The sequence below is a fragment of the Sinocyclocheilus anshuiensis genome, unplaced genomic scaffold (genome assembly GCF_001515605.1).
Source record: "Sinocyclocheilus anshuiensis isolate Anshui unplaced genomic scaffold, SAMN03320099.WGS_v1.1 scaffold447, whole genome shotgun sequence".
NCBI lineage: Eukaryota > Metazoa > Chordata > Actinopteri > Cypriniformes > Cyprinidae > Sinocyclocheilus > Sinocyclocheilus anshuiensis.
In genome coordinates this window covers 1,917,609-1,932,740 of record NW_015552615.1, presented here as the reverse complement: position 1 = coordinate 1,932,740, position 15,132 = coordinate 1,917,609, and the positions used below count along the sequence as shown (strand labels likewise).

Below are 15,132 nucleotides of genomic sequence, written 5' to 3'. Positions count from 1 at the left end.
AGACGAGGGGAAAAAAAAGATCGGATAGGGAAAGCTCTGGCTTCGTGTGGATGTAGCCTCAGAAACATACTGTACAAAATATGCAGAGCAGTGGGTCCCGAGGACTGGAGTTGAGAACCACTGGCATAGACTAGCTTTATTAGTGAACCTTAAGTTGCATCCAGAAATGCAGACGGCTCACGATATATTTGAAATTTCCTTTTACAGTACAGCAAACACCTGTTTGTTCACATTGGCCAGACCAACCCCTCCTACAGCGACCCTCTGCTGGAGGCGGTGGACATCCGACAGATCTACGACAAGTTCCCCGAGAAGACGGGAGGACTCAAGGAGCTGTACGAGAAGGGCCCTCAAAACGCCTTCTTCCTCGTCAAATTTTGGGTGTGTGCATGTCATTTATGTGATGTAAACCTTCACAGAAAAGCACTTTGGTGGTGTTTTGACACACAGTGTACCTGCCTTGTTGTTGCTACAAATGTGAATGATTCCTTAAATCGTGCAGCTTGAATCTAGTTGCTCGTTGCATCACTTGCACCACAGTACTGAGTTAGTTTTTCTCTCTCAGGCGGATCTGAACAACAGCGGCGTTCAGGATGGACCGGGCTCCTTCTACGGAGTCAGCAGTCAGTACAGCAGCTCAGAGAACATGACCATCACCGTCTCAACCAAAGTCTGCTCTTTCGGGAAGCAAGTGGTGGAAAAAGTGGAGGTCAGTAAGATCAGCCTTTAATTGCCTGAAAAGCGCTAGTGTTTCTCGTATCTGACCGTGCTTTATTGGATTTACAGACAGAGTACGCTCGTGTCGAGGGAGGGAAGTGCTTGTATCGGATCCATCGTTCTCCCATGTGCGAATATATGGTCAACTTCATCCACAAGCTCAAGCACCTGCCTGAGAAATACATGATGAACAGCGTATTAGAAAACTTCACCATCTTACAGGTAAAACACCAATATTTCATATTGAAGACTTTAACACCCTGTCATGTTTATAATTATCTCTATTGTTTTATAGGTCCACAAGTTTTTTGTTGTTTTTTAAAGAAATGAAAAAATCTTTTTTATAGCACATTTAAAAAGAGGCATATCAATGATCTAGATTTAATTGAATTAATTAAATAAGTTGTTTTAAGAAATTGTTGTAATTGATGGGAGAGACAAAATAAAATCATAAATATTTTCAATAATATAATTATAATTATGAAAACATATAATTTTTAAATGTAATAAGGATGTTGATGATAATGATAATCTTAATAAAAGTAATATATAATTTATGATCAGAAAAACTGTCACCGTTATAACACAGTATAAATGTTTTATGAAACTTTACTAAATTAAAACACACACATTTTTTCTAAATATAATTATCAGATAATTATGAAAATGTTTCTTATTTAATGATGATGATATGATAATAAAAAATAGTTATATATAATTTATTGTTATTGTATATTGCTTGAAAATAATAATCACAATCATGTTGACATTATATTGATATTCATAGTAATATATCATTTATGATCAAAATAAACGGTCAAATTTTTTTCTGTAATTTATTGGAAACAATATAAAATGATGAATATTTTATAAAATAAAGTTTACAAAATTAATGATATCGTAATAATATCTCATTTTGTTTTTATATTTGTTGCTTGGAAATAATCATTACAATCTGCATTTTCTAGTCTAAATTGAACGTCTTTTTTCCTGTAATAGAAATGTTGTCTTCAGAGATGTTGAGTGTTTTTCTTCTCTGTTTGACCTGCTGCAGGTGGTGACCGACAGGGAAACCCAGGAGACTCTACTGTGTATAGCGTTTGTATTTGAAGTGTCTACGAGTGAACACGGGGCACAATACCACGTCTATAGGCTCATTAAAGACTAGCCCCCGCCGCCGCCAGCTGTTCTGACAACAGACTTCGGGTGCTTTGCACAGTGCCTCCGTCACACGTATGGAGGAATATGCCAAATTGTCCAAACATTGGAGGAATACGCCTAAATGTTACAAAAAAAACAAATGTTTTGCTTTCGTTCTAAACCTGGTACAGAATTTGAGTCTTTGAGGACATAAAACATATAGTATTACTCTGTTTAAAAAAAAACAAAAAAAAAATAACTTTTTTGTATGTTTTTAAATGCCTTAAATACAAAATGGGTTGGTTTTGTTGCATATACAGATCAAAGATGTCTTTTAAGCTTTGTTGTGTCTCCAGAGGGAATGTGAATGAGTTTTGATGGGAAAGAATGTCATGAAAGACAATGTGTGCCGTTTATGCAGCATTTTACAATGATTTAAGGGTGAATCTCACAAAGAAATGTCTCATTTTACCCTAAAATCAGAAGGAAAAATAGATATATTTTGGATAAAGAAAATGAAGGCTATTTTTAGGACTACTTTTGCATGTTATTTTCACGAACCCGAAACTCTTATTATAATGCAAGAGAAGATGCTATTGTCATTACTCTTAAAACAGTCATTTTTTAAAATGAAAATTAGTATAAAGGCAGTGCTTTTTTTTCTTTTTTTTGCATTACACTAAAAAGATTTGGGAAGCAATCTGATTAATTATCTTCAATATAATGTCATAATGCAAAAACAAAAAAAGTCCTAAAAATAAGTTTGTTTTCTTCATGCATTTTCATTAAGAAAATTTGTATTGTATTTTTTCTTTTGATTTTGGGGTGAAATATGAAATGGACATGTTGCCAGGTTTTGTGAGATTTACCTGATTTGTAAATGAGGACCAGGTCGGCCAGCTGAGGGTTTACGTTCATCTTTCTAAAGGACAGACGTTAACCGAATAACTGCAGATGTTACTTGTTTCATCGGCTGTCCTTTGAACAAGAGAAAAGGCGTCAGAAACCGTTCTGCAGGTACTAAAGGATTTTGAGTAGTTGATCCAAATGTGAGTGCCTTTCTTCAAAGAACACAAATCGATTGATACTCTGAAGTGCCTTTTGACTACCTCTTGACATAAAATAATAGGAATAGATAAAGTGATCAATTTCTTTATGCTACAAAGTATTTAACTCTGCTGTTCATCGAAGCTTTCACGAGATGCATGAACTGAGGAAAGGTCGGATTGTTTAAAAGTCAAGTGTGAATGTCACTCTGGTACAAACAAAGTGCTGCCCGTCGAGATTTTAAACATTTAATCCTGGAACAGTACCTTGATAGAGTTTGTTTTATGTCTTTTTAAGTCAGAGGACATTGCATTGCTGTCATATCTGGTGCTTTTTAAACCCTTGAAGAGAGTGTTTGCATTTCCAAGCTGGTTATTACTCATGTCTTTCTTTTTTCTGCACTGTGTACCTTTTTTTTTTTTTTTTTTTGTGCATCAAGTACATTTTTCTCTGAATTACATGTCAGATCCTTTAGTTTTGGGTTCAAGCATCAGTTTTTCTTGTATTCCTGGTGTTAAAGTGTAAAGGGGAAAGTCATTAGTGTCACCCTGTACGTCAGCACAGATGTGTTCTTACAGTTTTTATGGTTTGTGCATCTCTCTGAATCTCATTTTTAGATGTAAAAATACAACTTTTTTTAGAACAAGAATGCACCAGGTGTTCGACATGGAATTACAGAAATATGCCATTTTAACAGTGCTGAACTGAGATCATATTTTGCTACTACTGAAAATGTAATGTTTATTTTCCCATTTGAGAACTAAAAACTTGAATTTTCGACCCGATTCAATGTTTCCAATGTAACATTGGAAAAGCCATGTAGCATTTTTGTTCCACTCGCCTGTAAAATTGAAAGACGGCACCGTTTGTATGGATAATGTTCTTGGGATGGTTGTTAGACATGAGTTGGTGCTCACTGATAGCAGTTAGATTCATTCTGAAGGTACTGCTAATTTTTGGGTACACCTTAAAAAACGGAAATGTAATGTGTATTGGTACAGCCTTAACCTACTTTTTTGTGTTTGAACTTCAGTGACGACAGTTTTCTCAATTGTATTTTTTCTTACAGGCTTTTTTGTTTCCTTTTTATAATTATTGTTATAATTATTAATTTTATGTTTGCTCTTCGACTTTCAATTGATGCTATATGCATACATTGAAAATTTTGTGTGTTACTGTTATTTTGTGCCATAATCTAAGTGGTGTTGGCAAAAGCTTTCCCCTGGTTTTTAACAGTTCATTGTGGCCTTAGTTACCAGTTGTGCATTGCAGTTATGTATATCTTCAATGTTAGGGGTTTGTACAATATAATCAAAACAATGTATAGCAATACCAATAAAATGGCATGGGTCTCCTTGGACCATATTTCTTAAAACACACTTACAACTTTGTAAAAGTGTCTTATTCTCATTCACATAAATGAGGCTGGCAGAAAATATTCTTGCAAACAAAACAAAGTATATTAAAAATTGCTTACAATGCAATATCTAAAATATATGAAAATTGTGAGAGGCAGAATTAACATGTTGACTAGTATTTTGTATTGAATTATCACCAACTGCTGCTTTTCTGGTTGTAGAGAAAAATGCAACATTAAAAAATACCTTGGTACTTAAAGGAATACTATGGTAAATGTCCAAAAACTTTCACGAGTTGCAGAAGTTCTTTCTTCAGAGGGCGCTTCAGAAATCCCACATTGAGCTGCATTAAAAATTCAGGATGTTTGTCTTTTTTCCATTATTTTTTAAACTCTAGAAAGTACTTTTGCTTAAATCAGGGGTCGGCAAAATAAGCTTAAAGGAACACTCCGCTATTTTTGAAAATAGGCTCATTTTCCAACTCCCCTAGAGTTAAACAGTTGAGTTTTACGGCAGCTGGTACGGCAGCAAAGTTCCTTGATTATTACGCCGGAATGAGAGTATAGTTCCTAGCCATATCGGCCTAGAAAATCACAACTTTTCATTTTCCGTCGGTCTTAGTACATGATGTAACTACAGAAGAGTCAAGTTTTAAATGGGAAAAATATCGAAACTCTTTGGTCATTTTTTGAGCGAGATGCTAACGGTCTAATCAGATTCAATGATCTATGCTAAGCTGCAGCTAAAAGTGCTACCGCCAGACCCGATGATCGGCTGAATGGATTCGAAAACGGTAAAACTCAACTGTTTAACTCTAGGGGAGTTGGAAAATGAGCCTATTTTCAAAAATAGTGGAGTGTTCCTTTAAGAACGTCATCGCTAGTATTCACCAACGCCCCTGATTGGTCCATCTTTACAAGCGCTGAGAAAAGTAACAGGAAACACATGACAACGTAATCTACTTAAGCAACATCTGGAAAATAATTTACCCCCAAATAGTGATTTAACAGCTATTTAATTGAAATTAGACAGTGAATATTTAAAAGATGCCAATTCATATTTTGAGACATTGTACTTCACCAAACAGAGACAATAATAAGTGAGCGTTTCCTTAAGAAAAACTCAATTTCCCAGCATTCCAGTCAACGTGGCGCTGGTAATGACGAAACCGTGACGTCTGAGAGTCGGCGTACTCACGTTGAACCTCATTTGCTGCAAAGTAGCTCTTGTATGGAAACAAACAAAAAGTAAACTTTAAACACTGTATTCAAAAACTCTGAATATGCGCGATACAAACCCGTGTGTCAGTCACGCTTTATTTTGCGCTCAGCAGTTGAGAGATGAACACGTTTGCTCGTTTTACAAATTAAAAGTTTAAAGTTAAACGTAAAATATCCATCAGACGCGTTTGATAAAGCTGAATGACTTCTCTACAGACGACATCCAGGTCAGTGGCAGATGAGGAAGTAGCGGTCTGACTGTAGATGGACAGAATATGAGACACACTGAGCTCATGAACGTTTGTTTATAACAACTAGAACGCATTTGGATTGATCGAGCGAAGTAGTGACCAGCACAAAGGTAAGATCAGATCTCCAACACATATGACTCGATTACATTTAACAGCCTTTAATTAAATGCATTCTGCAGCATATGAGCGCAGCTGATACGTGCTTTGATGTTTTGTTATATACTGCAGTGACAGTCATTTTAAAGTGTGTTTTAGGCGTATGTATGCGGCATCATATGTTTGCACTAGTCACCTTAAGTAATCTACCCAACTGGTCATTTTATAAACGTTAACATTTAATGAAAATACCAGTGCACTTTTAAGGGGTCATATGATGCGATTTCAATTTTTTCTTTCTCTTTGAAGTGTTACAAGCTCTTGGTGCATAAAGAAGATCTGTAAAGTTGCAAAGACTAAAGTCTCAAATCCAAAGAGATATTCTTTATAAAAGTTAAGAGTCAGCCACGCCTACCTAAAACGGCTCGTTCTAACACGCCCCCACATATCTACGTCACGATGTGGGAAGATTTGCATAACACCGCCCAAATGTTCACGCAAAGAAAGAAGGCGTAACTTTGATTCTCGCTGTAGTATTGTTGCTGCCGCCATGTCGCTCCAGCCGGACAGGGCATCATCACAATATGGTAAGGGGCGTAACATTTCTGTCACACGCTTGAGGTATTCGGCCAATCACAACACACTGGATAGCTGGCCAATCAGAGCACACCTCACTTTTCAGACTGATGAGCTTTGTAAAAATCGAGGTGTTTCAGAAAGGCGGGGCATAGAGGAGAAACAATAATGTACAGTATGTGGAAAATAATATGTTTTTTGAACCTTAAACCGCATAAACATTTCATTACACCAAATACACCAAATAATGTTCTTTTTAGCAACATCATATGACCCCTTTAATGTTATAAACCCATGCACCTGCAACAACTTACTTGTTAATTTGTTTTACGTATTACTGTGTGTGTGTGTGTGTGTGTATTTGCACACACGAGCATTATAGTGTATATATATATATATATATATATATATATATATATATACACACACAAACACACACATTTTTGTTATTCAAGGTTTCCTGGTAAAATCTAGGGAACCCTGTTTCCACCACAGAATAAAAATAAAATAAAATTGGGTTGTGAGATCGGAAAAGTCGCAGAAAAGTCGGAATTGCAAGAACAAACCAGAATTCTGAGATTTTTAAATATGTAATTTTGAATTCTAAGAAAAAAGTTTGAATTGCGAGATAAAAAACTCGGAATTGCCAGAAAAAAGTTAGAATTCTAAGTTTATCCCCCGGTTTCACAGACAAGGCTTAAGCCTAGTCCCAGACTAAAATGTAATTCTGAGCTGTTTCAACTGAAATTACCTTGCACTGACTGATCTTAAAACATATCAGTGCCTTTGTTTTGTCTCAAGATGCACACCAGTAATATTTTTTAAGGCATGTTAATAAAAATTACTTAAATGTCCTAATTGAACTATGGCCTAATCCTGGTTTAATCTAAGTCCTGTCTGTGAAACCGTGCCTATATCTCTCATTTCTTAAGGTTTCATGCAGTTCTTAGTTTATATATCTCACAATTCTTACTTTTTTCTCCGATTTTTTTCCCCATGATGGAAACCAGCTTCCCTAAAACACAGATTGTAAAATCGGCCCAATCACTGGTCTGGTCTGTCTGGTATCAGCAGTAAACACGGATCGTCCCGGCGCCGTTCAGTGCTTGTGTGCAGCAGCTGCGTCTGTGTTTACTGTCCCTGGATGGTCATAACGCTGGAGCAAATGCTGTTGCTTACTGGTGTAAAATGAATACAGACTGATTTACTGTCATCACAAGCACACGCTGCCATTGAGATTCAGCTTAGGACGTATGTAAAGCTGCTGGGAGTTTATGTTAGAAGGATCTTTGGGAATTGCAAGAATTTGGTATCATAAAAATACCATGGTACATTTTAGTGTATGATGTGCCATAATATTACTGTAGTGATGACAGTACCATGTTATTTTGATATATACCATGGTACATGTGCCAAAAAAAAAAAAAAAAAACATTGTAGTACCATAGTATCCTTTTTTTATTTAAATTTTAATTTTGTTAATTTTGTTGTTGTTGTTGTAAGGGATGGTACTGCCACAATACTATTTATTTATTTAAAAAAATATATATAGCCTACACTAATATAAGGAGTAATACAAGGGTCAAAGATGAAAAGGGGTTTTCAAGCATCAAAACAATAAGTTTAATGCAGGTTTAAATGTGTACATTTAAAAAAAAAAAGCATGCATTTAGAACGTGTCCTGCTTAATTTCATTTTTTCTGAGTATTATGAGAAAAAGTTAGAAATGCAAGATATAAATTTGCAAAATTTGTGAGATAAACAGCCACAAAAGTTATTTGAATCATTAAAAGAGATACTTGCATCAAATGTGCTTTCGATGTATATAAAATCACTTTTGTACAATTAATTTGATGCAGACACCAAAATGGGGCGTCTCGTCTTTGACCCATATGATTTTTTTTTTTAAATAAATATAAACTATCATTTATGTATATATTATATACTTAACTATAAGTAATTATAGGCTAGTATTTTGTAGTTATTCTAATATGTAATACATGTACATATATATGCATATATGCATGCATGTATGTGTGTGTGTTTATACACACACACACACACACACAAGGTTATCTTTGCAGTCACTCTGCAGGGTGTGTTGTGTACAGTAAGTGTCACCATGGCAACACAGTGAGTAGCCTAGACCTTTAACCCTCGGGATTGAGGTGGAGCCATAATGATATCCAGCAGCACTGCTGGGAGCTGGGCTTTATGATTTATGAAACGTTGTCAGACGAGCGTTTGTGTATCAGGGACTCTGTGGTTTTACTCGGGCTCAAAGGTATTTCAGTTACTTTTATGGCTTGTTGTGAACTACTTTCTTTTAGAAAGCTGTGGACTAACAAGCACCAGTCTTGCTTATGTTTTAGGCAGGTCAGGTAAATATGAAATATGTTTTATTTTAGATTGGTTGTAGTGGTGGTTTTGTGTTGATGAGGTGGGAGCTAAAATGTATGTATTTATTAAATTTATGTCATGTTTGTAAGCTGAATGTATTTGATTATTAATAATTTATTTTTATAGTATTTTATATTTTCCACAGTATATTTCATACATAAAGATAAACCAGTATACTTGTAGTCTCACTAACCCAAAAAACTTTTAATGCCCTGAAAAAAGTTTTTTTTTTTTTTTTGTGTAAACGGTTTCAAACGTACAGTGACGTTCGTTCTGAGAAATTCACAACTGAATCAAACTGTTTTGTTTTGTGTGTCGGAACTGGTTTTAAGTGTAAACTGGATTCTCTCCTTTATCCTCACAGACTGGCTGTAACCATCCCATAAGACCCATCGCCATGACAACCTCAGCACCAATCAGATTCCGTGTCTTCTCTCTCAACTGCTGGTGAGATTCCTTTAGCTGAAGAAATGCAGAGTTCTCATATTTAGGGCTGCACGATAAATCGAAATGGAATCGAGATCGCGATTCGATAGAAGCTGTGATTGTCATGAGTATCTTTCAGTGAAGCACGGTTCTGTGATCAGCAGTAAATCTCCATCCAAAGACCAGAGGGCGCTCTCGCGCTGAAACTCCAAATACGCCTCGCAGAAGAAACCCAGAAAATGCCTATCGCTGCAGCTGAATAAACAGAAGATTCAACTGCTTTCATTGATTCAATGTGACTAATAAACACACGACTACGGCAATATACGGTTTATCTGAGTTCTTATTATTATAATTTTCATTCAAATAAAGTATATTTATAATGCAATGCCTTTATCACTGCTTAAATACTATGAAATATGTTGCGTGCCTTATTCTGTGTAAGAAGCCACATCATCTCACAGAAGGATTTATTTCAAACACTCGACTGACGTTATGAAGTGAGTTTGGAGTAAAAATATGTTATTAAATGTGGTATTTTCACATGCTTTCAGATGGAGCAGCATTTACTTCACAGAGCCGTAGTTCACTGACAAGCTACGCATGTAGTAAATTCTGCTCCTTCTGAAAAAGTGACGTGACATGTGGCCAAGTATGGTGACCCATACTCGGAATTAGTGCTCTGCTTTTATCCCATCACACACACACACACTGTGAACACACACACACTGTGAACACACACCCGGAGCAGTGGGCAGCCATTTTTTTTTTTTTGCTGCGGCGCTCGGGGAGCAGTTGGGGGTTCGGTGCCTTGCTCAAGGGCACCTCAGTCGAGGTATTGAAGGTGGGAGAGAGCGCTGTACATTCACTCCCCCCACCTACAATCCCTGCCGGTACGAGACTCGAACCCACAACCTTTGGGTTATGAGTCAGACTCTCTAACCTTTAGGCCACGACTTCCCCTTGATGATTTGCACGTGATGATGATTTCCTGCTGATTACAGAAACGGCTTTACTAACAAAATGCGCATGACAATCGCATTCGATTAATCGTGCAGCCCTACTCATATTCCTAAATGATATTTAACTGATCCTACTGGGAATGTTTTATGGGATTTCAGCAAAACACAAAACAAAAGCTAGATCCTTTATAACACATTACGATACTCCATTGGATAAAAATGTCCCTGTAGAAAGTTCCAGTTCCAGTTGATTACACAATATCCAATAGGAATATAAAATGATTATATCATACTTCTTTTTTATTCTTCTTTTATGTGATATTGTACTAAAGACAAGACAAATGTTTAAAATACTGTCAGAAAAATACGTTAAATACAGGTGCATCTCAAAAAAATAGAATATTGTGAAAAAGTTCATTTTTTGTAACTTATTTCAAAAAGTGAAACTTTCATATTTTATAGATTCATTACATGTTAAGTGAAACATTTCAAACGTTTTTTTGTTTTAATTTAGATGATTAGAGCTTACAGCTCATGAAAGTCAAAAACTAACTTTCATCTAATAAAAAACATAAAACAAAAAATTACTTAAACTATTGTATTTGAACATTTACTGTATGTTGCAGGAATTACAGATTTGCATATGGAGATTTGGTTTTCATTCAAATTTTTTAAAGAAATTTCATTTCATTTCTGTTAAAATGCATTTTGCAAAATCTTTTTATTTTCTCTTCATTTCTAGTGAAAATCTTTGCACTGAAGTTATAGTATTAACGAATAATTTGCTACAAATTATCCATGAATGCAAGATAATAGTATAAAGGGGCGTATAAGCCAATGTAGTTTGTTGTGATTGTTTTAGGGGGATCCGATACCTCAGTAAGAACTGCAAAGAGCGGTTTGTTCTGATCGGAGACCTGCTGAGTCTGGAACAGCTTGATATAGTGTTACTACAGGAGGTAAAACATAAACTTCCACACGTACAGATGTTTAAATCTAAACATCAAATATATGGCTATTCATATTATTTGTACTGTCGCAGATATTCCACACATTGAGAGAAGCCTCTTAAACCAGTTTAAACCATTGATAATCATTGAATGAACTGTTTGAACTATAAGAAGCCATTATGTCAGTACTAGATTTTTTTTAAATATATATATACTGGTTTGTACTGTAATATTGTCATGTTTTTCTGGGGCTGTTTGTTCCAGGTCTGGTGTGAGAAAGACTTTCTGTTTTTAAAGAAGAAGCTTAGCAGTGTCTCTCCGTACTCCCATTATTTTAAAAGGTCAGTCGTGATCTATAATGCATGAAAATGACACATAACAACATTTTTACTAAAGGTTCTTGAAATGCACAAACCGATATGAATAAAGGGCACAGATAAAGATGCATTTTCTCTTAAAGAAACTTCTCATCTTCAGTGGATTTATAGGGAGCGGACTGGCCGTGTTTTCCAGACATCGAATCCATGATGCCTTTCTGTACAGATACTCATTAAATGGATATCCATATATGGTCAGTCTGATCAGTTACATGCACAAACATCCTGCTCTTCTACTTAAATATAAAAATAAAGAAAGGAAGAATAGCATTTAATTCAATAATGCAGTCTAACACAAGCATGATTGTTTCCTGTACTATATATTTGCAACATAGCACACTCTTAAATACCATATTGCTTTTATAAAATACTTACGACTATGCATAATAAAAAAAATAATTTTAAAAAGTAAAAGTTGTTTTTTTAAGCAGTATTTTATTATGCAGATCCACTATTTGTCATCCTGACCCTGTGAAAAGTAAACAGTACACCCATTATAGACACAGACTGTTGTAAATAAACTCGTTTTTATGCAGCGTTTATGTGGCCTCGGTTTCCTCTTTCAGTGTCAGAGATGTGTGGTTGTTCTGATGGCTTGTTAATGATCAATTCTTATATCAGGCTCAACATGGCGACTGGTTTGGTGGTAAAGCCGTCGGGAAGGTCTTGCTCAACATCAGTGGGCTGAAGGTTCATATATTTATCACTCATGTAAGTTCATGCAAAATGCATATATCAGTGTTATTTATATAGCATTATAGTATTTGTTATTGTTTATTATATTTTAATTTATTGTAGTATTTATTCATTATTTATCGTTTACATTTTTTTGTGTGTGCTTTTTTCTTTTGAGCATTTTTTCTTATTATTTAATTATTCTTTTTAGCTTCTACTCTGTTACAGCAGTTTCTTCTCTTTGCAGCTGCATGCAGAATATTGCAGAGAGAAAGACTCGTATCTCCCGCACCGAATGGTTCAAGCCTGGGAGCTGCAACAGTTCATAAGGTGCTAAACGTCTGCTATATTTAGCCATGGCTGCAGGTTTATTTTGAGCCTCATAGAGGTTTTAATTGCACAGTTCTTCAATAACAGCCTCTTTGCAAAACTGCATCAGATTGCAACAGATTCGTAAAGCAGTCAGTGCTAAAAAAGTGCCGCTCAACTTTTGAGATCACACTGAACTGGTCAATGGTTTTGTTGAAAATATCTCACAACTCTGACTTTTTTTCTTGTAATGTTGAGTATCAACAAATCTTGTTATATCTCACAATTGACACTTTTTTTTTTTCTTCTCAGAACTGGCTTACATATATAATGCTAACGACTGGCTGTCTTTTTCGATAAAGGCACACTAGTGCTGGAGCGGACGTGGTGATTCTGGGTGGAGATCTGAACATGCACCCGGACGATCTCGGCACCAGACTGCTGAGAAACTACACAGGACTTCAGGACAGCTTCAGTGAGACGGCGAACTTTGATGTTAGTACTGTGATGCAGCCTGGATTCTCGTAATGACTGAGTGTGTGTAATGTAAAGTCACCTTGCTTTCTAAATTATGATTTATGACAGCCATCCTGTCATTTGTTTCAGGGATGTGAGGAGGGACACACTCATATATCTGAAAACCCATTCACAAACACAGATGGGCTTGTTCCATTTGGAGGAGGAGTCCGGATAGACTACATCCTGTTCAAGGTAAATATTAGATACTTGTTTTCTAGTGGTTGTTATTATTAAGTGGCGTTTTCTGTTACTAAGCAGTGTTTTTCTAATCCTCATACTGTTGCTTATGCTCTGGTTTAGTCATTTAAACAAAAGGAACTCATCCTACAGACACGAATGACAAGAAAATTAAACAAATTAACAAAATGATTACTTCCATGTCAGATCTACTTCTCTTTAAAACAGCTTACTTTACCTGTATGCTCATGAATGAAACAGCGCTGTTTTTCTGGCAGGGATCAGGGGAAGTGGATGTGAGCTGTGAGTCTTTGTCCACCACTAAGGGCCCTGTTCCTGGACATCCCTTCCCTTACTCTGACCATGAGGCTCTCACGGCCGAGTTCCTGTTTACACCGACTACAAAGGGAAATGGGTGCTCAGAGAGGCAATCTGGCTGTGTTTCAGGTATTTGCTCTTCAGTTTTGGGGATCTTAGAATATTAAATACACACATTTTTCTTGCTCTCAAAAAAAAATGCTCTCTAATTTGATGCGCTTTAATAAAGTTTGAAAATTGACTGCTTGGGTTTGCTTGCTTGTTTTTTGGATATGCAATGTGCTTTAAAGGAACAGTGCACCCCAAAAATATTAATTACTCTGTCATATTGCTCAAAACTTCTAAATAAATAAATACATACATACATGCATACATACATACATGAATGAATAAATTAATAATTAAATGAAAAAAAAAAAAGCATATTTTCAGTTTGAAACAACTTACGGGTGAGTAAATGATGCTTTTTGAGAATTCATTTGTTTGATTCAAAATACAGCAAAAACAATAATATTGTGAAACATTGTTACAATTTCAAATAACTGTTTTCTATTTTAATATATTTTAACATCTAATTTATGCCAGGCTGAATTTTCAGCATCATTACTCCAGTCTTCAGTGTCACATGATCCTTCAGAAATCATTCTAATATACTGATTTGCTGCTCAACAAACATTGTTTAATATTTTTTAACAACAGCTGTTTAATATTTTTATCAAAACCGTAAAACAGAAAGAAAGCTGAATAGAAAGTTTAAAAGAACAGCATTTATTTTAAATTTTGTCATTGTCACTTTAATTTAATCCATTTTAATGAATAAAAGTATCGATTTCTTAAAAAAAAAATTATAAAAAAATCTAACTGAACTCAAACATTTAAATGCTAGTGTATGGTTTTCCATTCTGTCACTTTCTTTCTTTCTCAGATAAGCTTCCTGAGCTGGTCAACGCAGTCAATGAAGCTCGCACTGAAGTAAAGGTGGGTCTCCACTGCACTGAGCGCATGCGCCACACAGCAGCGCGTACAGGCATTATGGGTCTTGTCCTGTTAGTGCTTGAGCTAGCAATCGCCGCTGTCCCATTGTTTGCTCTGGGAACTGAACAGCCCTTTCCCAAAGCCTCTTTCTACCTGCTGGGGGCACTGTGCTTTGCCGTCCTCCTCTCCACACTGATGCTGTACGTCTTCTACAGCATGGAGGTGAAGGCACTGCAAGGCACTGAGGACCAGATGAGACTGGCAATAAGTAGCTTTCAAGAACAGCTTAAGGAGTCCCCCAAGGTTTTATCCTCGGACCATTTGTGAAAGCCACTACTAGACAGTAAGGATTCCATTCATTTGTAGCCAGATAGTTAAACCAAATGTGACATTTGAGTGGAATTAGAACTTTTTATAGAATTATGAAAATCACTATTTTATAATGTCTTAACTGAACACTTACCTGGTTTTATTAACTATGCAGCTTTTTCACATCGATATTGGGGATACTTATACCTGGGAGCAAAGAAACCAGAAAATTAGACAATAAGTTATTAAAATAATTACTTGCATGACAGATCTACTTCACAACCAGGGTCACAGAATGACTTAAAATTATATATATATATTAAAAGAAAT

The 15,132-nt window shown here is 35.8% G+C and overlaps 2 protein-coding genes across 4 annotated transcripts in view; both read left to right on the top strand.

Annotated features, from left to right (window-relative positions):
• The window catches only part of LOC107665997 (transcriptional enhancer factor TEF-5-like), a 30,561-nt gene extending 28,115 nt beyond the window's left edge, over positions 1-2,446 (top strand). The window contains exons 11-14 of the mRNA XM_016457088.1: positions 208-381; positions 566-709; positions 787-939; positions 1,772-2,446. Coding sequence (XP_016312574.1) covers positions 208-381; positions 566-709; positions 787-939; positions 1,772-1,885 — 585 coding nt within the window. The 3' untranslated portion in view covers positions 1,886-2,446. The remainder of the gene's footprint in view (positions 1-207; positions 382-565; positions 710-786; positions 940-1,771) is intronic.
• Positions 2,447-5,427: 2,981 nt separating this feature from the next.
• Positions 5,428-15,076, top strand: smpd2b (sphingomyelin phosphodiesterase 2b). Of its 3 annotated transcripts, none has more exons than XM_016457154.1 (11): positions 5,428-5,709; positions 9,170-9,252; positions 11,056-11,152; positions 11,408-11,484; positions 11,621-11,714; positions 12,142-12,231; positions 12,443-12,525; positions 12,867-12,999; positions 13,111-13,215; positions 13,479-13,647; positions 14,444-15,076. In XM_016457154.1, exons 2-11 carry the CDS (start codon positions 9,203-9,205, stop codon positions 14,818-14,820), a joined length of 1,275 nt encoding a protein of 424 aa, XP_016312640.1. In that variant the 5' UTR covers positions 5,428-5,709; positions 9,170-9,202; the 3' UTR covers positions 14,821-15,076. The 3 variants fall into 3 exon arrangements, with proteins under 3 accessions (XP_016312640.1, XP_016312641.1, XP_016312639.1); XM_016457155.1 differs by lacking the exon at positions 5,428-5,709 and adding an exon at positions 5,716-5,843; XM_016457153.1 differs by lacking the exon at positions 5,428-5,709 and adding an exon at positions 8,488-8,781.
• The last annotated feature ends 56 nt before the right edge of the window (positions 15,077-15,132 follow it).